Source organism: Mandrillus leucophaeus, unplaced genomic scaffold, assembly GCF_000951045.1.
Source record: "Mandrillus leucophaeus isolate KB7577 unplaced genomic scaffold, Mleu.le_1.0 Scaffold25, whole genome shotgun sequence".
Lineage (NCBI taxonomy): Eukaryota > Metazoa > Chordata > Mammalia > Primates > Cercopithecidae > Mandrillus > Mandrillus leucophaeus.
In genome coordinates, this window is record NW_012102587.1 from 363,594 (window position 1) to 385,429 (window position 21,836).

At 39.1% G+C, this 21,836-nt stretch overlaps 1 protein-coding gene across 1 annotated transcript in view; it reads right to left on the reverse strand.

Annotated features, from left to right (window-relative positions):
• Positions 1-21,836, reverse strand: part of CNTNAP5 (contactin associated protein-like 5) — a 951,880-nt gene that overhangs the window by 162,551 nt on the left and 767,493 nt on the right. The window contains exons 15-17 of the mRNA XM_011983413.1: positions 11,888-12,015; positions 11,541-11,711; positions 1,973-2,191 (exon numbers count right to left, since the gene is read on the reverse strand). Of these exons, the coding sequence (XP_011838803.1) occupies positions 1,973-2,191; positions 11,541-11,711; positions 11,888-12,015 (518 nt within the window). The remainder of the gene's footprint in view (positions 1-1,972; positions 2,192-11,540; positions 11,712-11,887; positions 12,016-21,836) is intronic.

Genomic DNA, 21,836 nt, shown 5'->3' on the forward strand with positions numbered 1-21,836 from the left:
CCAAAGTGCACCCAACTCTGTCATTGATATAAGCACCATCTCTATTTTAAGACAAACCCGAGCTCAAAGCGGGGCCCCAGTGCAGTGTAGATGGTCTGTCTCTTATACACATCTAGATGTGTATAAGAGACAGATACAGTTGTCGCCTTTCCCTTTTGACTTGCACAAACTTTATCACATATCCAGTCCATATGATAATTTCATAGCTACATAAAATTTGCATGAAAGGGTAAAAAAATTATTTCCATCTTTATATATACCTTTCAGCCAGAAAGACTGATAAATACTGCCTGAAGATAAATTAAACATTGGCATGGAATATAATTTATGAAAATTGTGAAACACTTGACTTGATTCCACCAAAAAATATATTAGATTTTGATGACGAGCAACCTTCCTCAGAAGTCACCCATCAAAATGTGATGTTTAAATACAATTAAAACAGAAATATAAATTTTAAAAATATTTTAATAGTGAATCATATCACGTATATGGGTTATTAATTGAGCAAATGACTTGAAATCACAAAACTGTTTTAATCATTTATATCTCTGGGGAACATGACAGATGAAGAAAGAAATATGGTTCCTATTGAGAAGAAAGAATATTACATCCTCACATTCTATTACTTATTTTCTTTTAGCTGGTGTTATTTTAGTGACTGCTTTCCTCAGAGTTAAAAGTTGCACAAACCTCAATTTAAAGGAAGCAAATAGGAAACTTCCATTGAGTGTTGATGGCATTTCATCACTAGCAATAAAGCTATGTAGTGTGGGAGCTGGCAAAAAAATAAATAAACAAAAAAGGAAACGGAGTTAAATCTGGGTAGACTGACAAATTCTGTTACTTATTTACATCACTGTTCTAAACATCTGAACTGCGAGTTTTATATAAAAACACACTCTTGGTTTTGGTAGTATTGACAATATTTCTTAACTTTCAGAGCTTGATTTTGTATTTTAAAGCTTTACGAGCCCTCCTCAACCTATGCTAATTTTTTTAACTACAGCTATAAGGATGACCTTATATTAGTTTCTTTCTCTTATCTGTCTGTCTCTCTCTCTCTCTCTCTCACACACACACACACACACACACACACACACTCCCGTATGTTTAGCAAAATGTTAGAATTATGACAAGGGAAACAAAATGCCAACTTAAATGTAGTTAAGGCACAAGCACTGAAGAGAGACTTCCCAAACCCCATGCTGTCTTCTCTGTGAAACATGCACACACACACCAGAGGATTATGAACTCCTTGAAAAGCAGTGGTAGTGCTCAATTCATCTTTCATTCCCAGTAACAAGATACCTGACCAGTTGTAGATACTCAGTGACTATTAGCGGAATGAAAGAAGTGAGGAATGACTAAAGAAGGATGTCCGGATGTTTCCAGGCGCACACCAGTGGCAGCTGCCAGTTCAGATGAACAACCTGTGGCAGGTTGATCTCCAGTGCTATGAGTTCAGGTAGTATCGAAGAGGCCCCTGATTTAGAAAGGGATCATTCCTCTCCCAACCATGTTATTGATAACAAAAACACCTTTGAAATAGCTCAACTGTCTCATTGCATGGATATCAATAGTTACCAGGAGTGGGGTAGCACTTGGAAGGGCGGCCCATGACTTACAGTCTACACCCACTAAGGTGTAAAGAGGTGACATGTCCTGTCCCTTAGAGTAGATTTATATTACAATGATGGGTCCCTGGACATCTGAAGACAATATTACCAAAAGAAAATGTACAGAATCTGGACAACCTCAGTATTTGCTAAAGGTTAGCATCATCTTAACTTGATGTAGCTAATGAAGCCAGAGAAAAAAGAATATATAGAATGAAATTCACGATTAGAAATGATTTATGACATTTCGATCATATCCCAGATCTAAAATAAAAGAGAAATTTTTCTTGGGCGTGGTCACACAGTGATATTGTAGGGGTTTAGCACAAAGGGAGCCTTAAGATGTCCCCTACCTACAAACAACTGGCTGTTCAGCTGCAGTCGAAAATGGCCCTCCTCTGATGTCTCCCGGGTGCTCCTTGGAAGGTTGTCCACCTGAAGGGAGGTCTCCTTGAGGTTCCTCTCAGCCCGGACATAGTGCCATTGGTTGTCATTCAGAAGAGAAGGAGACTGGACCACAAGCTCTACAGGACCATTCCCAACATCGATGGCAAAGGTGATCTCTGAAGGAGCTGAAACCAGAGAGGAAAACGGGAAGAAGGATAGAGGGAGTTGTTAGCACGTTCAAGGCACAGGTTTGAGTGGGAGAAACGATTGTAAGTCAATATCAATGTAGAGAAGACTTATTTTGAAATCCCTGTAGCACTGAAATCACCATTAATGGTAACAACTACCAAATTAAATGTGTATACTTGTTCCAAGCTGTTTTCATTCCTGCTACTTATGTAAATTCAGGAAACAGGATAGGCACCTGGACCATTCATGCTGATCTGATAAACCTGCATGAATGCCGAGGCCCTGGATTTTTCTGGATCTGTTGTGGCTTCAGCTGCGTCCTCCAGGATATCTGCAGACATGAGGTTAGCTAGGCAGCTCCACTCCCGCAGGGAGGAGACTTATGCCCTAGGAAGTCCAGCGCTTCCTCCTTATTTTATTAATGCACATTATATAAGCATTTGTGCTATTTCCATAATGAAAAAAGCTCAGAAAGTTGTATTGCCTTGTCCAAGGAGACACTGCTGCAGGTGGCAGTGCCTGCAATCAAACCCAAGTCTCCTGTTGTCACACGGGACTCCTTCCATTATTCTTTCTGCCCCTCTGTAACAATCTTTGTATAATGGAAGCCAGATGGCAGCCAGTCGGAAGTAAGCATATTGATGACAGTGAAATGACAATGGTGATGACAGCAGTTATGGTGGTGGTGGTAGTGCTTGGCAGTGGTGGTGGTATTGATGGTGGTGGTGAACATAACGTTAATGATGATGGCGGTGGTGGTGGTGATGGGGGTGGTGGTGATGGAGGTGATGATGATGGTGATGGTGGCAGCAGTGATGATGATGGCGGTGGTGGTGGGATAATGATTGTGGTGATGGTGGCGGTGATGGAGGTGATGGAGATAGTGATAGTGGCAGTGCTGGTGGTGGTAATGGTGATGGTAGTGATGGTGGTAGTAGTGATGGTGTCATCATTGGTGGTGGTGATAATGGTCATGGTGGTAGTGGTGATGGTGATGGAGGTAATGGTGACGGTGATGGTGGTGGTGGTGGGATACTGGTTGTGGTGATAGTGGTGGTGGTGATGGAGGTGATGGAGATAGTGATAGTGGCAGTGCTGGTGGTGGTAATGGTGATGGTAGTGATGGTGGTGGTAGTGATGGTGTCATCATTGTTGGTGGTGGTGATAATGGTCATGGTAGTAGTGGTGATGGTGGTGATGGAGGTAATGGTGACGGTGATGGTAATAGTGATACTGGCAGTGCTGGTGGTGGTAATGGTGATGGTAGTAATGGTTCTGGCAGTGGTGGTGATGATAGTGGTGGTGGTAGTGGTGGTGGTGGCGATGGTGGTGGTAATCGTGATGGTGGTAATGGTGGTGGTGATGGTGGTGATGAAGGTGATGATGATGGTGCCAATGATGGTCGTGGTGATGATAGTGGCAATGGTGGATAACCATTAAGAGAGAGAACTGGAAGGGGTAGCACAGTGGGAACAATGAACTCTATGCCAGGCACTATGCTAAGCATTGACCATGGATTATCTCATTTTAATACACAAAACCACCCTATGAGAAATGTAGCATTATTCTCATTTTATGAGAGAGAAAACTAAAGTGCACAGAAATATAAATAATTTGTTGGAAGTGTCCTAGGTGGTAAGTAGAATCTGACTCCAAAGGCAGGGTTCTTCACGATTTTGCTTTATTGAGTATATTGTCTTGTGTTTTCCATTATCACATAAGAATGTTCTAAATTTAAAGGAAATGGAGAGGTTAATTCTAATTTACAAATTGAGGATGAGGATAGGACTGGAACTTTCATATGCCAGGCATTCTTTTTTTTCTAGGCACCTTCACAATTGCTCCCTCTCCTCTACCCCCTAAAATAGGAAATGGGTATTTATTTGACAAAGTCATCAACTACCAGATTTAAATTATCACAAATGCCAAAAGACAGACTCCACCCCAGAGCACTTTCTTCCCAGCCTTTAAACCTTAACCAAAAGCAACCCGCGTCAAAGTCCCCATTACACATAATTTTGATTATCTGAGAGCTTGAATTCTTTTGCTTTCTGGTGAGCCCTGGCCTAAAGGAGAGTAAGGTGGAAGCAGTAAGAATGGGATTTGAGAGCTTAGGTTCTGGAGCTACTGTGACCTAAGGCAAGTTTTCAATGTTACCATGCCTCAATTTTCTTGTCTGCAAAATGGGAATAAGAACAGTACTTAAATCATCAGGTTATTTAGACATGAATCCTGATAAAGTTAACTGTGCCTGGCACATACTGCATGTTCAAGAAGTGATAGCTGTTGTTATTATTACTGTGACCTGTGATTTTTCAACTTAGGCAAATTGGCTTCAGGTTACAAATCCATGCCTTAAAGGAAACAAAATTGAAGGGAACAGATTGAGTGACGAGCAGTTAGACTAAATAAGAGTGAAGGTGGCCCCTTGAGTCTTTCCCTGTTTCTTATTCAGATCACCAGTGCCACCTGGCAGCCCTGCATATCTCAAAATTTAAAAACACTTAACTGAGAGATGACTGGACTCCACAATTACATTTTTCTATAAAACACAGAATAAGATTGGTGAGAATTTGGGTGAGGAATGTTAAAGATTTTACTAAAAGCTTTCCTGCAAGGCTAGTCTTGTGGATAATAAATTCCACTGAGACAACACATGTTTGTGGAGGGCTTGCTGCTTCGCTGTGACTAGCCTTGCCCCCTGACCACCACCTCCATAATCGGTTTCCCATCTGTGCTTACCTCTTCTCCAAACTGCAGCCCCCTGCTGTATAATAATCTGTTTACTGTCTCCCCCGAGTCTGCAACTCTAGAAGAACACCTCATTTATCGTATACCCAGCACCTAGCACTGTGCCTTGTATACAGGAAGTTCTCATTTTATTCCTTGAAACATCATTACATTGCACATACTAAATGCAATTCTGCAATTTTCTTTATACTTTTACAGTTTTATACCAAGGTATTAGGGTCCTTGCAGAGTCTTTAAAATTATTATTATTATTATTGTTATTATTTTTTTTTTTTTTTTTTTTTTTTTTTTTTTTTTTTTTTTTTTTTTTTTTTTTTGAGATGGAGTCTAGGTCTGTTGCCCAGGCTGGAGTGCAGTGGCGCAATCTCGGCTCACTGCAAGCTCCACCTCCCAAGTTCACGCCATTCTCCTGCCTCAGCCTCCCAAGTAGCTGGGACTACAGGCGCCCACCACAATGCCTGGCTAATTTTTTGTATTTTTGGTAGAGACAGGGTTTCATCACGTTAGCCAGGATGGTCTCGATCTCCTGACCTTGTGATCCGCCTGCCTCGGCCTCCCAAAGTGCTGGGATTACAGGCGTGAGCCACCACGCCCAGCTTAAAATTATTATTATTTAACTTTATTAAAGCAACTATTAAAGACTTACTATGTTTAAGCCATTCCTCCTAGAATCAGTAAAATTCAATAAAAACTGTTAATATTTACTGAGTACTTACTGTGAGCCAAGTACCTTGCTACTCGTTTTTCATTAATCAACTCACTAAGCCTTGCTACAACTTTATGAGACAGGAATCTTTTACAGGTGAGGGAAGTGAGGTACAGGTAGCTAAGGAAGCTGACCCAGTGCGGGTGGCGCAGAGTCTGGATGTGAATCCAGGTGGTGCTTCCCAGGGCTCAATTTTTAAATCATTATTCCTATGATAAAACCTCCACACCTGGAAACCTGTGCAGTTGCCCTGGGTAGTCAAAGCTAGAATGGATGATAAAGATGCCTGAAAACAAGGTAAGAGAATGGATGATCCATCCCACTTTGGCCAGTGCCTTTATAACAGGGCCCTTAAGGCAAATTCAAGTTGGCTCTCCGTTGCTGAAGAGGTAGACATAGCCCACTGGCCCTGAATAGGAAGGGAGAAGACCCATGAGAGCATTAGCTCTATCGTGAACTTACCCTCTAAGCTCAACCTCCCCCAGCCTTCTGACAAACGCCTTCTCTCACCAGCTACTTCTTTATGGTTCAAGGCAAAGCTAAGGAGTCTCCTCAGTCTTTCAGGGCATGTTTATCAAGCCAGGCCCTGCGCTAGGCACTGAGAATTCTGAGACAAATGAAACAAGATGAGTTCGCGATTTACTTTTGAGAAGACTGATAAAGAAAAGAGAGGGCATGTTTAGGGCTGTTACAGAGTTTCTACCGAGTGCTCCTAGGAGATGGGAAGAAGCTGCTAAGAAGACACCTGTATGTTCTTCCAGGAGTGACCACCAAGCCCATTAGAGAATATCCTTAGGACACACTCTACACGTCTCCTCCCAGCACTCAATCCTGGGCTCTGTGAAGACAGAACCACACTCCATTCTGTGTCCTCAATCCCCACCCCAGATCAGCATGAGAGATATTTCAGAGTCCATTTATGGAATGAATAATTTGTAAGGCCTTAATATAGCGAGCTAATCTCTCTGTCCTTCCAGGTGTCCATGTTTAAAATGAGAAATATGAACTAAATAAAATACTGTTAAAATTTTCAGGGACATAATCTCTTTAAGGGTCTGATGGCAGCCACAGTTTCTAACTCTAGAAACATAGCACCTGTGGTATTGCACAAAATTGCAGGGGCTTCCTCTATGTCCTGTGCCTCAAAATCTGGAGGTAAATAATTGTACGTTCTCTTGAGTTCTAACATTGTCAATCCTGCGGACCCGTGCAAAGCAGAGTTGGGGGGTGCTGTAAGGAGCCAGACAGAGCTGGGTAGGTCCTGGATTCTAACCTTCCCAGCTGAGTAATCAGGGCTTGCCGCTTGCCCTCTCTAGGCTCATCCTGCCTATCGGTGCACTGTGCAGTGGTAATCACAGTACAACATAGGGATCGGCATCGATGGGAGTGCTTGGAAACAAAATGAAATCAGGAATGTAAAGAATTGTGCAGTGTCTAATCAGAATAATTGCTCAACAATTCAACAAAAGTGTAATTATGAATAGTATTCATTTGTACTATTCTCTTAAGTTCTAACTATAGTGTGTCAAGTTAACATCACATTTGGTAATATTCTCAGTATAATACTTCTGAAATCATAAAGTTAAATCTTTCTCGTTCTCTTTGTGTGTATATATGTATCTATACAGTATACACACATATTTATAGAGTATATATATACATACACATACATATACATATATACACACACACATACATACAGTATATATATGTATCGTTTTTCCCATGAGCAGCTCAGGAAATTTCTGGTTTTGTTTCCTTTCAAGGCATTTTTAAAAATAAATTACACATTTCAATTCTGACAACTGCCTTAGAAGAATCCTCATTGATTGTCTCCCTAGCGACTACCTTCTTTCTAACAATACTGAGTTTGCTTTGGGAAACTCTTCCCTCTCTCACTTTCCCATGGGCTTTAGGGGAAGCTAGCCCAGTCTCTGGTGTGGGGGTCGGCCCTGGTATAAGTCAATCTGCAATCTATACGTTCCCGGCCACACACGTTGGTTCTTGGGGGCCAAGTGAGTGACCTCTCAGGAGGATTGCTTGTAGGGCTGGAAAGCAGGGATTCTCCACCAGCTGGCATGCAGCTCCACCATGAGGGAGTGCCAGCCTTAGACCAAAGCAGACATTCAACATTCATAACCGAGAGAGAAAACCATGAGACGACTGATAACTTTGTTAAACTACTGCAAACAACCATAAATAAAGCCAGTCCTACCTCCTCTGGGCTTCGTCACATGCTCCAGCACCAGTGAATTTCCATTCTTGTGGCTGCCGGTTCAGATTGGGTTTTTTGTTATTTGCAGCCAAAGGCATCTCTGGGTGGCATGTGGATGTCACCAACCCCATGTTGCATAAATAAGCATAGGAAGGGAGAAGAACTTGCTCAAGGCAGCTCACAAACCCACTTGGAAGAACAAAAGTTTGAATCCACATTGGGTTCTAGTCTAGCTTCTTTCCACTATGCCAGACTGACTCTCAAAAGCCATTTCCTTCTGATCTTCTCATCTACTCTAAAATATCAATTTCTACCTGTACAGCCATTGTGAGATAAGTATCAAAACAGTTATTGTTTCCACAGGCCCACTAAAACACATTCACTAAGACTTGCCAACATAGTGGCACATCTTCTTTTTCATAGAGTATGGACTACAAAATTCAAATATCTTTGAAAGCAGGCTGGAAGGAAATGGATTGAAAATTTCATGGAAATCTACTGTTCCCTGTCCAACAATTTGGATATATCAACCTTGGAAACTGCTGCTCGGATAGTTTTAGAGGAACACTCCTTGGGGATGGGAGGGAAATCTATTCTGAGCAACTGCATCTGTTAAAAGGCCATTTCCTTTCCAAGTGCCTGGTCTGTGGATGTGTCTTGCTATGAACCCTTTAGGGTAAAAATTCCATCTGCCTAAAATGCGTAATACGAGTGTCGCTGAAAATAAAGAATGCAAGATGTTTCCGCCCCACTTTGGTCTTTTCCCCTTTTAAATATTAATAATAACAAATATTTTGAGAACTATCAGATCTTGAACTTCTCAATGTTTTTATATAAAATCTTGTCTTGGAAGGTATATGTTCTCCAATCTGGTGATATATTATACACCAAACAATTACCTCAGTGGGTTTTGATTTTTGTCAAATGTAATTCTAACCTGCGCTAAAAACAATCTTGCATAAGCCAAAGGGAAAAATACAGTAGCACAAAGTACAGACAAATTGGACATTGATATGTAACTAACACTAAATCATCGGTCATTACCTTGTAATAACATACCATGATGTTTGCTGCTGTTTTAATGAATCAAAAGTCCATGGGACCTAATTTTTATTAAATTTACATTGAAGTTATTATATCCAAATTATGAAATTGTTGGCATTCAACTCAACATTTTTAGAGACTGGTCATGTTAGGTGTGAGGGATCTTGTTTCACACCAAAGCCACAAGAGCTTCCTCCCATTAATAGTCTCAATAGTTGGAGTAAAAGGAGATTAAAACTACCAGTTAAGAAGATCTTTTTCCTTGTACGTATTGTGCGGTAACTGCAAAAGAAACACTTAGCTGCTTGGTAATTTGCAGGAGACTTAAACACCTCTGCCATCTCCTCCAGTCATTTTTTTTTTTTCTCCTTTTCTGGAGCTCTCAAATTTCCAATTTCTGTTGTGAAGACATTACTTATACTTTCAAGGGTATTTCGTACAGTCACATCATTATAGTCATATGGTCAATGGCCTCAATCAAACTACAGGAAAACATTCATTTAGACACACATACATAGGGCATCTAATGACAAGCCTGAGTCTTTATGTTCACAGGAATAACATAGGCAAGGTGCTGGCTATAGCCTACCCTGTATATAAGTAATAAAAAGTGCACTCAGTGCAGAGAACCTAAAACAATAGCAAAAGTCACTAAAAATACATCTTTTTAAAAATTACTACCATACACAAGTAATTCTAAACAATGTTAGTGATAAAACATTCCTTCACCAAATAAATCGTTTGTTGGTCTGTTTCAATAGATGCTGAAGCTACTGTTATTTTATTTATTTATTTATTTATTTATTTATTTATTTATTTTTCTGAGACAAAGTTTCACTCTTGTCACCCAGGCTGGGGTGCAGTAGTGCAATCTCGGCTTACTGCAACCTCTGCCTCTGGGGTTCAAGTGTTTCTCCTGCGTCAGCCTCCCGAGCAGCTGGGATTAGAGGCACCTGCCACCACACCCGGATAATTTTTGTATTTTTAGTGGAGACAGGGTTTCACCATGTTGGGCAGGCTGGTCTCGAACTCGTGACCTCAAGCAATCCTCCTGCCTAGGCCTCCCGAAGTGCCAGGATTACAGGTGTGAGCCACCGCACCTGGACTTGAGTTCTTACTCTTAAAAATAAACAAATGTATTTTGTTCATATAACGCTACTGTTAATTTTTAACAATTTATGTATAAACTTCAAAGTAGTATGTTTTATCTCTTTCCACTTAATAAATATTATATTCTGAGGGAAAGTTAATACAGAGAACTCTAGATTTACCATTGTCTCCTAAAAATACAGACTCAAATATATTTGTTTATTTTTAAGAATAAGAACTCAAGTTCTCATTTTTCATCTGTATAATTACTGTGCTAGCATTGTTTAACTCAAATCTAATGTTCAATACATGAACACATGGAACCACAGAGCTTTGAGACAAAATTTGCACCCTATTAGGACCCAAGCAATTTCAAATTCTTAGGAATATGGTAACTTTTTACCTAATAAAATAGAAATTTATGATGAATTTTCTGTCAAAATTATTTTAGTGGAATTTTTTTGCTTGCAGAGACATTTGGAAGTTTCTAGAATCAATCCTGAAGTAACAACATTGACAGTACTAGAATTTACAGAATTTAGTATAAAATGAAATTTTTATGAATTTTTAACAAATATATTATGAAGTTTAAAATCTTATTTGTATAGCTCTTGCTTCATATGAAACAAACTAAAATTAATAGCAAGTATCATTTTCTCAATATGAGATAAATGGACATGAGCATACTCTCTTTTGAACATGAACATAAGAAAATACTTAAATTTTATGAAGTCACTGTCAAATTTCAAGAAGTAGAGACTCAGAAACATAAATTTTAATGTTACTAGGATCGCAACAGAGCGATATGTACGTATGCTTTCTCCCTTTTTATTAAAAATATGACTTTGTGTAATTTTTTAAAATTGTATTTTATTGGTATTGGAATATTGTTTCATTAGTATGATTATATACAAAATGTTTAAATACAGGAAATTTCACCATCTGTATTCCTATCATTTTTCATTGCATGTCATGATTATTACTGAATATAGTTTATATGCACGGTATGCAGACTAAAAGGTGATCCACGTCCTGGCATCGAGTTTATTAGGTACGCCACTGTTCATGGGGAAGTGATAGAGAAACCATGACAATTCTGATTGGATAGTCACAGGCTCCTAGGGTGGGAAATAAGTCAGGAAATTACATTTGGAACAAAGGTAAAACAAAAAGTAGACTCCAAATATGAATAGAATGCATAATAATCCTCTTTTCAGCTTTGCATGGAAAGTGTCATGAAAAAAGTCCTGTAGTGTGGAAGATTAAAGTCAGGTAAGAAATATCTTTGGAAACTGTAATAGGTGTCTGTGGGAATTTTCGGAATGCCCATGTTTTGATGAGAGGATGACTGATTAAATACTGACAGGTCATAATAAATCATAAAGCATCAGAAGAAACTAGACATTATTCCTGCTAATTTTACAGATGTCCAGTGAGATTAATTTGCTGGTACAAATGCCCACTAGCGATTGGTGGCAAAAACAAGACTAAAACTTGTTTGTTCATCAGTTACATTAAATTCATAATTGAGGGCACTTACAGCTTATTTCGAGTCGAATGAAGTCTTTAATGCCAAGATTTTCTAGGAAAACTCCGGATAATGCTGTGGTTTTAAAAAAGAAGGAAATATCGGCACTGAATTCCGCATGGAAGGTAGGAAAGTGGAGGTAAGAGGCTTCTGTGTAAAATGAGACGGCGTTCCAGAAGCGTCCTGCAAATGAGAAAATCCTTCAACATGGTTTATCGTTTTCAATGGGGTAGGGGAAAGCACTGGGTATGTGGGTAATTTTCAACACTAGGGCACACTGCAGGGAAAAGGGATAAGGGAGTAAAAACATCTTGTGCTCATGTAATGCAGAGAGAAAGCTTCTTTCGATTAGTACTCACGGTCACCATAGCAACGCAAGGGACCAATTCTCCAAGCAGCTTCTGAGTTTGATCTGTCGGTATCAGTGATAACTATCTGAGTGACAGGCAAGTGGTCTTTGAAGGAAAGAAAGCCAGTATCATTTGTCCTGCAAAACATAAATTTAAGAAAAAAAGAGGACAAAATGTGGATCATCTAGGGACTCTTTTCCATGACCCCTCTTTTCAGAAGTGATTTGGGCAGTTGCAGCAGGGAAGGGGAAGAGAGGGGGAAAACAGAAGGCCTTTCATCGCCTAAGTGTGTGTGAAGGAAAGGAATGTGAATTACAAAACCCATGGCTGGCTTCCAAAAACAAGTGAATTTTCCATCTTCCCCGCGTGTGCTTGTAGAAATGGATAGTTTACAAAGATTGCTGCTGCTTTTGGTGGCTAAGAGCAGACCACCTGCTCAAAGTGTGCTAATGTGCCATTAAACCTCACCTCTCATTCCCATAAAGAGATCGGCTATCTCAGCAACTAACTTGAAACAGCCATCACAAATTCCACTCAAAAATCACTCCAAGGACTTGTTTCAGCCACCTGCCGACAGGTTTTAGTCAACTTTATCTATTTTTTACCACCCTTTAACTCGAGGTGCTTTACAGTTACTGCTTCCTTGCTTTTCATTTTGTTCTTAAACATCTTGGTAGTTAATGACTCTGACTTTGTTTTTGTTAACCATGCAAATAAAATATTGACTAATCATCTTTGGATAAAGTTCAGAAAGAATAGGATAAGCCATTGGAAATGTTTTCCCCTTTTGTTGACGGTGGTGTTTTTGGACTCATGGTAAGGGCCACATCATTTGGCTGAGAAGGGAAAATTGGATGTAGGAAACTAGCATTGAACGTACAACTGTTCTGAGGCAGTTATACTAGGGGATAGGTACTTCCCCCCCCCCCAAAAAAAATACTATGCCTTAGGTGTCATTATGCCCACTTACCAATGAGGAAACTGAGGCTGAGAGATATTAGATAGCTAGCCTAAGGTCATACCTCACACCACAGAAGAGGCAGGGACAACGTCACATTCTTGGTATCCCCAGGATCTACCCCAGGTCTTTAAGGACATAGTTTTAGAAGCATACAAATGTGTTCTGGAATCTCAGTCCCCAGGTCCTAGCTATGTTAGACTGGGCAAATAATTTCATTTCTGAGATATTTAGTGTGCTCAATTTTAAAATGGAGATAACATCTACATCACAATGACTGATGGGTTTAAAAGAGATTATGTAGTCACTTAGCATGCTATGGTAAATGCTCAAAAATGGTGGCAGTGACACTTATTTTAGTTCTCTTCTTTGTTCCTGAACTACTCTGTGGCCCCAGGCAAGTCAATTCATCTTTTTATGCATCCACCTATGATTCTGCATTGGGGAGCTTATATGACACAGCACATGTAGAAAATTAAATTTTCAGATTTATTATCCAACTCATGAAAATGGAGAAAAACATATTAATTCATCTTAATTATGAATAAGTCAAATATTCACCTGTACACATGTTCCTACAGATCTATCAAATGGAAAATGTAAAGAAATGTACTGTACAATATCTACAATTCGAATACCTGTACTTAGAGGCCATTCAAAGGATATAGAATAAGGCTTTTGTCTCAGCTTGAAAGTACATCTATGAATGCTGCATAGACACAGGGATGAAGTTCAATCTCCACATTCCAATATCTTTTCAGGCAGAGATTTCAAAGCAAATGCCAAACAGCCGAAGTGGAATGAAGACCAAGCCCAAATCCTCTCCTGAAGAAATTCTGTACTGCTATAGCATTGTATGCCTCTCCATTTCCATTTTCAAGGTGAAAATAGTAGTTTCTAAAGTCTGCCCATCAATGCCAGCGACTGCCTTTCCTATACACTCTGGCATCTTGTCTACAAAAATTTGATGTTTTTGTGTCAAAGTGTTGAGATCTAAAAATAGCACTCTAAGAATAAAATTCTCTTCCAAATAACAGAGGAAAAAAAATCATATTTAGTTTGATGATGCAAGGCACATTACTAAGAATACTTTTTACCTGAAAACTTAAAGTAAATTTCTCTCTAAAGCTATTTAATGCAACAGAAACAGATACAAATTTAAATGCCTACAGGGGCCAAGCAGATCGAAATGTATGTGAATCCAGCTTTGTGTTAGTAACAAATGGAAATTGACACACAATCTCAGTGTCAGGGGGAAAGAGAGATAAGTATAAAGTAGGCGTTCCAACTAAAGCAGGCCTGTAGTACTCATTAGCAACAGGAAATTATGCCATTCTGTAATATGAGACCAAAGAGCCAGGCTAGAATATTAATGTAAAAATTTTCAGCTTTTGAATATTGGCAATGAAATTTAAATTTCTTTAAAAAATTACAGTGGGAATCCACATTGACTGGACCAATAAACTGCATGTGAAGGCTGTGTTGAGCCTATAGGCAATGGAGCCATCAAAGGGAATTTGCATATTTATTCCTGCGTTTAAGGTCATATTAGGAATATGATTGGATTTAATTAAATTTGTGAATGACAGGTATGATTCCAACATTTCAAAACAATGGGTAGGACAATTGGTGGTGAGGGTAGTGGTGATTGTCATGGTGGGTTTTAGTCACAATAAAATGATGCAAATGATGGTGGTACCTATTGATAGGCAAGGAGTCTACAGCTGTAGATTTGCTTTCTTCATGCCAAGGGTAAGAACTCTGCAAACTTTCACTTCCTTTGGAGCAATGCACAAGGCCCTTCCTAAGTATAGTTGAGAGATGACTGTTTTGTATGTAGTAGGAAAACCTGTCACAGGGACCAGACGACATGAGTTGAATCCGTGCACCCCAACACCCTAGTTGTATAACATCAGTGAGGTCACTCTGGGGCTCAGTTTTCTTATGTTTTAAATGGTTATAATAATAATAATACTACTAACAATTTGATATTTTTATATCAATCAAAGGGGATAATATATATAAAACAATGAACACACCAACTTGCACATAGTAGAGATTCAATACATAGTTATGGAAATTCTCATTGAAGTTTGAAATACAAACACAACATACAAAGAATATATAAAAGGAGAATAAGAAACGGCACCCCACAACCAGAATGCATGAACAGAGCGGCCAGACATTCTCATGTATGGCGCCTATAAGGGCACATGGAATAGGCATATGATCCTTAAAAAACATGTTAGTATGACCTAAAAAATAATAAAACACATGCGGCAAGAAAAAAACTTATTCTCAAGAGCAAGGGTATGGTACAGAATTAGTCAATGTGGTTTCTCTAAGTTTAAATATCTGAATCTTGGTATTTCACCAAATTTAGAGTGGCAGAGTGATGGGGGGATATCATTCAAGTCTGATGAAATGTCACAGACTGCCATTCATTTTCATCAACCAATTTTGGTTAACTGCTGCTTGGTAAGTTTATTTTAGTATATAATTTGGGTGACTTAACTATTAAAAAATACAATGGGTTTTTTTTTCCCTCTTTTGTGTCCTTTCCTCTTTCAGTCACTTGGAAGTAGCAAATAAAATGTTATATATGGTAGACAAACAGAAAATTACAGGAAGAATTCAAGAACTCAGCTCCCTCTGAAGCCCATGTGCGAATCTGAGTGGATTAACCTCAAGAGACTCCACACCCGCTTCTCCTGAGTGGGGTACATGATGTTTTTCGTTTCTTATGGCTGCAAAGGAGGAATGGCCAGTAAAATCCCTGCAAGCAGCTCTTCAAGTCTGCAGTGCTGCACTGATGCTTGCTGATAATTCTATCTTACCTTTGCTTAAGGAGCAATTATTTCTCTTTTGCTTTCTTTCTCAAGACTTCCAGATTAAAAAAAAAAAAAATGCCGAGGAGATTAGGTAACAAGAAGCTTTAAATGAGCTTAAGGGTCATTTGGCTGCCAACCAAAGCAAATTCAGGCATTGAGTGGTCAGATATACAGTCTACACGAGAATAACATCCATTTCCCTGTGCTCCACACAGGGGTGGGTGAGGGGGACTGGATGGCATCTGGAATTTTGTTTTTATTTCCTAGAAAGGCCAGGATTTGGACACAGATTTAGATGCCAAAGCATGTGCCTATAACCACCAACGTCTCCTGTGCTGCAACACGGGTCTCCCACCTGCCGACAGCATCTCTCTCAAGAATGGAAGCTGGTGCTTGTGAAGCCTCCTCTGGACTGTGCTGGAATCACACCGCCAGGCCCTGAGTCTTCACACTGTCCTCAGTAGGTCTCAGGGTGACCATCCCCATTCTGTGCACACAGGCTTTCTCCACACAAGACACAGCTCAATTGATTAGGTTTCAGTTTACTAATTTGCAATCATTTTCCAGCCCTTCGTTCCCTGAGATTACACATGGATCACCTTGACAGGATTTCTGGGAGTCCATGAGCTCTTCTGTTATACATTCACAAGGAATCTCTTGGTTTGTTTATACACAGGGCAGATCCACCAGTTACATGGTGAATTTTACGAATAAACTTTCAGAGAGCAGCCCTGTTTTGGGAAGAAGGAACTTCAGTGCTGTTTCCTTACTCCACTCAAAGTCTGGTGGTTGAATGAACTTTGTGCTTGCATGGTATTACTTCTGTTATGTTTTTGTTCATTGCATACATGCATATATACTTTTCTTCTTTTCCCTTTAGTTTTTTTATTTCCAACTTTTAATTTCAGGGGTACATGTGTAAGATGTGCAAGTTTATTACATAGGTAAATGTTGCCATGGTGGTTTGCTGCACAGATCATCCCATCACTTAGTTATTAAGCCCAGCATTCATCAGCTATTCTTCCTGTTGCTGTCCCTCCTCCCACACCCAACCTCCCACAGGCCCCAGTGTGTGTTGTACCCCAGCCCGATGTGTTCATGTGTTCTCATCAGTTGGCTGCCACTTATAAGTGAGAAGATGCAGTATTTAGTTTCCTCCTCCTGTGTTAATTTACTGAGAATAATGGCTTTCAGCTCCATCTATGTCCCTGCAAAGCACATGATCTCATTCCTTTTTATGACTGCATAGTATTCCATGGTGTATATGTACCACATTTTCTTTATCCAGTCTATCATCGATGGACACTTGGGTTGATTCCATGCCTTTGCTATTGACAATAGTGCTGCAGTGAACAGACATGTGCATGTAACTTTATCACAGAATGGTTTCTATTCCTTTGGGTATATGCCCAGTAATGGAATTGCTGGGTCAAATGATAGTCTGTCTAAATCTTTGAGGAATTACCACACTGTCTTCAAAAATGATTGAACTAATTTACACTCCCACCAACAGTGTAAACATGGCTTTTTAATAGCTATTCAGACTGGTATAAGATGGTATCCCATTGTGGTTTTCATTTGCAATACATGCATATAGACTTTTCTTAGACATCTGTTTACCTTCTACAAATCAATGTTGGCTTTTATAGTTTATTTAAGATTGGATGAAAATGGAGAAAATAATAATAAAAAGATGGTTGATAAATCTTTGAGCTCTGACTCCATGGCACATCTGCTAGGTGCACAAATTATTGCTAACTCAGCCAGTATTTCCCAGAGATAGATATTCCCCCACTTTTAAAAAATAAATTAGAAACAAGAAGCTTAGAGAGGCTAAATGTCTTAGGCTTTCTAGTTAATAGGTGACAAATCCACAATTTGTTCTTTCCATTGCATAATAAAATATTACTGAGAGATTCATTACGTTTTATATTTAGAAAATGACAATGATACCAGCAAAAACAGCCACAGTTGTGTGTATTCTAAGTGTATTACATGAATTAGCTCATGACACTTTCACAAAATACCTATAAGACATATGTGCAAAGGAGATGGAATTATTTCTCCTTCTGCTACTTGATGAAGGCACTACACTTTAAAAAAAAAAATGCAGACATTGGGATTTATTTGTAGTTCACAGAGAGCATTGCCATGGACCACAGAAGCAGCCCCAGGCAGAATAGAAATGAAAAAGACAGAGAGAATGAAAGGAGCAAGAAAACAGCATCACCAACTTCCCATTCTGTCAGAGCCGTCCCCTTCAGACATACTTGGCTAAGAGTTCCAGCAAATTCTGATCAAGAAGAAGTTGTAAGGAATGTCTCTCCGTGTATCTGTGTTCTGACTGTTGAGTTCTGAATATCCCTGTGGTAAAGCTACCTCCTCAGGGAGAGGATAATTTCATGTAAATGCAAAATCATAATCTCTATAATGACTTTGAGTTTTATTTCTGATACAATTTTGCTATTGCTCGAATAATGAGACTTTACAGACAATTTAGTGATAATATATTTGTAAAGCTTGACAGATAACTGATGTAATAGAAACCTCAACCTACGTTTTGTTTTCCACAAGATTAAAAAAAAGTATTTCATAGCTATGTTTTGTTTTCCAGAACTCATGGATGATAAACTGTTCATATTAGATATTTTTCCCTAAAAGGTGGATAGGATGGTGGCATCATTAAATAAAAAGAAGGAAAAAAAACCCTCTTTAATGCTACCATAGGCAAAGTATTTTATTTACCTCATTTAGGGTATTTACCTCATTTAGAATTTTACAAAATAATGATGTGATATTTTGGTTTTGAATTTTCAACCTTTTATTGCAAGTTCTTTTTTTTTCTATTTTCATATGTTTTTCTTTATCTCTTAATTGGGCAAGGCCTTCTTATTCTTTCCATTGAAGTACACCACAAAACATTCTGTCTAAAAAAAAAATGTAGGCTGGCTGGGAATAATGGTTCACGCCTATAATCCCATAACTTTGAGAGTTCGATGTGTGAGGATTGCTTGAGGTCAGGAGTTTGAGGTTGCAGTGAGCCAAGATCACATCACTGCACTCTAGCCTGGGCGACAGAGTGAGACCCTGTCTTAAAAAAAATAAAAAAAAATTGAAACCCAGTCATGGGAACATTAGCATAAGCAAGCCAGTATCAAGTTACTCCAGAATATATACTTTAAGAGTATATTCAGTGACTAAAACAACAGAAAATAACTAGCAAGTGGAGTGCATATTTGGCCAGGAAGAGTGGATGAGGAGAGAGAAAATGTCCCATCTCTTCATTCATGCATCCTTTCATTAAGCAGTTAATGCGTGGAGGACCCACCAGGTGCCAAGTATACTCCTCTCCAACACAAGAGGCTGGCCCTGATTAGTTTGCAAGATGCGTGTGGGAATTCAGGGACTGAGTGAGCAAAAACCCACATAAACCCTTTCTAATTCCTGTCCGCCTAGAGAACAGGCACTTTCAAAACTCAATAAGCAGTAGAGTAGCTCATAAACAGATTCATGAATAATCAAATTCAACCAACAGAGATTGCCTAATTTATTATTCTTTTTAAATAAGCGATAGAACCTTAGTGTGCCCTGAGGTGAAATTTTTGTTTCTCTCAGAATTCAAGATTGGAGCCCCTTCTCAAGATACTACCTGGTCTAAGGCGTCCTCACTGCATGGAGCCTGGGAATCTCAGAGGTGAAGGTTTTGAGGAAACCAAAAGAGTTCTGAAAGATCAAATAATGACCCAGGTGAGGAAACAGCAAAATTTGACACCACTAGGAGGTACCAAGCATCATCTCATTCTGCGTCTCATGGGAAGGGAATGCAGGGTCCTTGGGAGGGGCAATGTCCTGGGGCCTGGATTAGACATGTAGTCACCAAAACAAAAGCCTATTTTGAAGGCAAATGTGTACAAAGATAACTTTTGGAACAGGATGTTCACTTGTAACTACTTTTAAAAAAATTAATTGTTTAATTGAACAACAAAAAGTGTATATATTTGTAGGGTATAATGTGATGTGTTGACATATGTATAAATTGTGGAAAGGCTAAATCAAGCTACTTAACATATCTATCCCCTCACATGGAAACAATCTCAGTATCCATCAGTGAATAAATGAATAAGGAAAATGTGTATATAACCAATGAACTATTGTTCAAGCTTGGCAAATTAAGAAAACCCTGTCCTTTTCAATAACATGAATGAACCTGGAATATATGATGTTAAGTGAAATAATCCGGGCATAGAAAGACAAATAACTACTTTTGGTAGCCAGAAGAAAATCAATCTGTAGCAAAAGGCATGTAGGTTAAAATTTGGTAAATATTTCTTGTGAGATAGTAAAACAGGAGTAATGGCTAACAAGGAAGTAAATGTCAACTAATCCTATCGTGGCTATGGCCTGACCTATCTAAAAATACATTGGTAAAAATCTGTCTAACATAAATCATTCACCTATCATTCATTCATGAATTTAGCAACATTTATTAAATAATTTCTCTGTAACAGAAAAGTAGAACCAAAGGCTAAATAGTAGCTTAAAGTTCCAGGATTCTATATGCTAAAAAAATAACATCCCATAAAAATATTCTATTCTTTAAGGAAAAGAATAAAAGATTTTCTTTTTTGGATTATCAAAAGACTGGAATTTACACCTTACATCATTTTCTCTTCCTATTTTTGCCATATCACTTTATACAAGGGTACACTAAGGGCAAGAGGCAAAGAACCGAGTTACCAAAAATCAAATAAAAACTTCTGTACTTTCTTCTAAAATAAATAAAAGAATGTTCTACTGCTAAGTAAAAGAGCTTCATGTTAGTGCAACCTGGTTGTCTGGATGAGAAGACTCTTCATCTGGGCCACGGGTCATCACCATGAGGGACATTGCACATTCTCTCTGCCTTCTCCAACATGCTGCTCCGCCGGCCTTTGACCCCTCTTGCTGGATGACTGTTTTCCCACCTCCCACACAGCCCGACACTCTCCTGAGCTGTCTCCAGGGTCTGCAACCCAGAACTGTCACCAGAGTTTCCTTTCTTACTCTCAACAAGCCAGCACTCTAAAGTAGCTGGTTCAGAAACCATCTAGTTGGGAGGATTCCTAGAGATTGAATGGTGACGTTGAAGAGAAGTTCCTTTGTAAACAGTCATTAATTACTAAAATTACTATTCTTTAAATGTTCCTTCATTTCTTCCTTTTTCATTACGATTTAGTGATTTGGTTGGGATAGAAACCCCTAGGAAATCAGCTAATTCAGATGCGTAGTTAAAGCGTTCCTCTTACTCGAAGAAGGAAATGTGCTTTTGAGGTTCACTGAGTGACTTTTTCTTCTCTCCCCACCCACCTCCATCTTGTGAGCTGTGTCGCTTTCACTCACTCCTACAACATGCACTCATTATCTTCATTTACTTGAGTCTCATTGAAATGTATGTTATTCAGTTACAGCGGCTTGTTAAAATAGAACAAGACGGCCATGGTTGAATGCACCTATAGTCCCGATGCTTTGGGAGGCTGAGACGGAAGGATTGCTTCAACCCAAGCAATCAAGACCAGCCTGGGCAACAAAGTGAGACCCTTACTCAAAAAATAATGAAACAAAACAAGAAATTATTGATCACCAGAGGCTTAGAAGATGCCCCAGGTTCCCTAAGCACCCTGGCTTAGCAAAAAGAAGCATGCATGCTGCAGTGATGTGATCTGAGAGATCGTAGGAGGATTCTCTCTAGCATCCTCACTGGCTAGCCATTATTCAAAATCCCAGCGTTAGCAGCTCATTTGCCATACTCGCTAAGTGCATCCTTAGATTCAGCTAAAATGTCTGCTCTGCCCCTTAGGCAAGCGACCTTAACCAAACCATTTATCATCTCTGAGCCTCAGTTTCTTTTTTCTGGGGAAAAGAAATAATAAAACCAAACTCAAGAGTTATTGAGATGTTAATATGAGATATAGTATATAACATACTAAGAACAATTCAGGCTATGATAGGTAACATTTAAGTGGCAATGTTATCTAGGAGTTGTAACATATTAAACTGCTATCCACTGGGTGCTATACAAGGCCAAGTCAGTTTTCTGATTAATTTCACAAAGGCAAAAACTTGAGGGAATTTTACAAGGCAAGAATATCCAAAGCTTCTCTGAGGCACACAGAACACCACTGATAGTAAA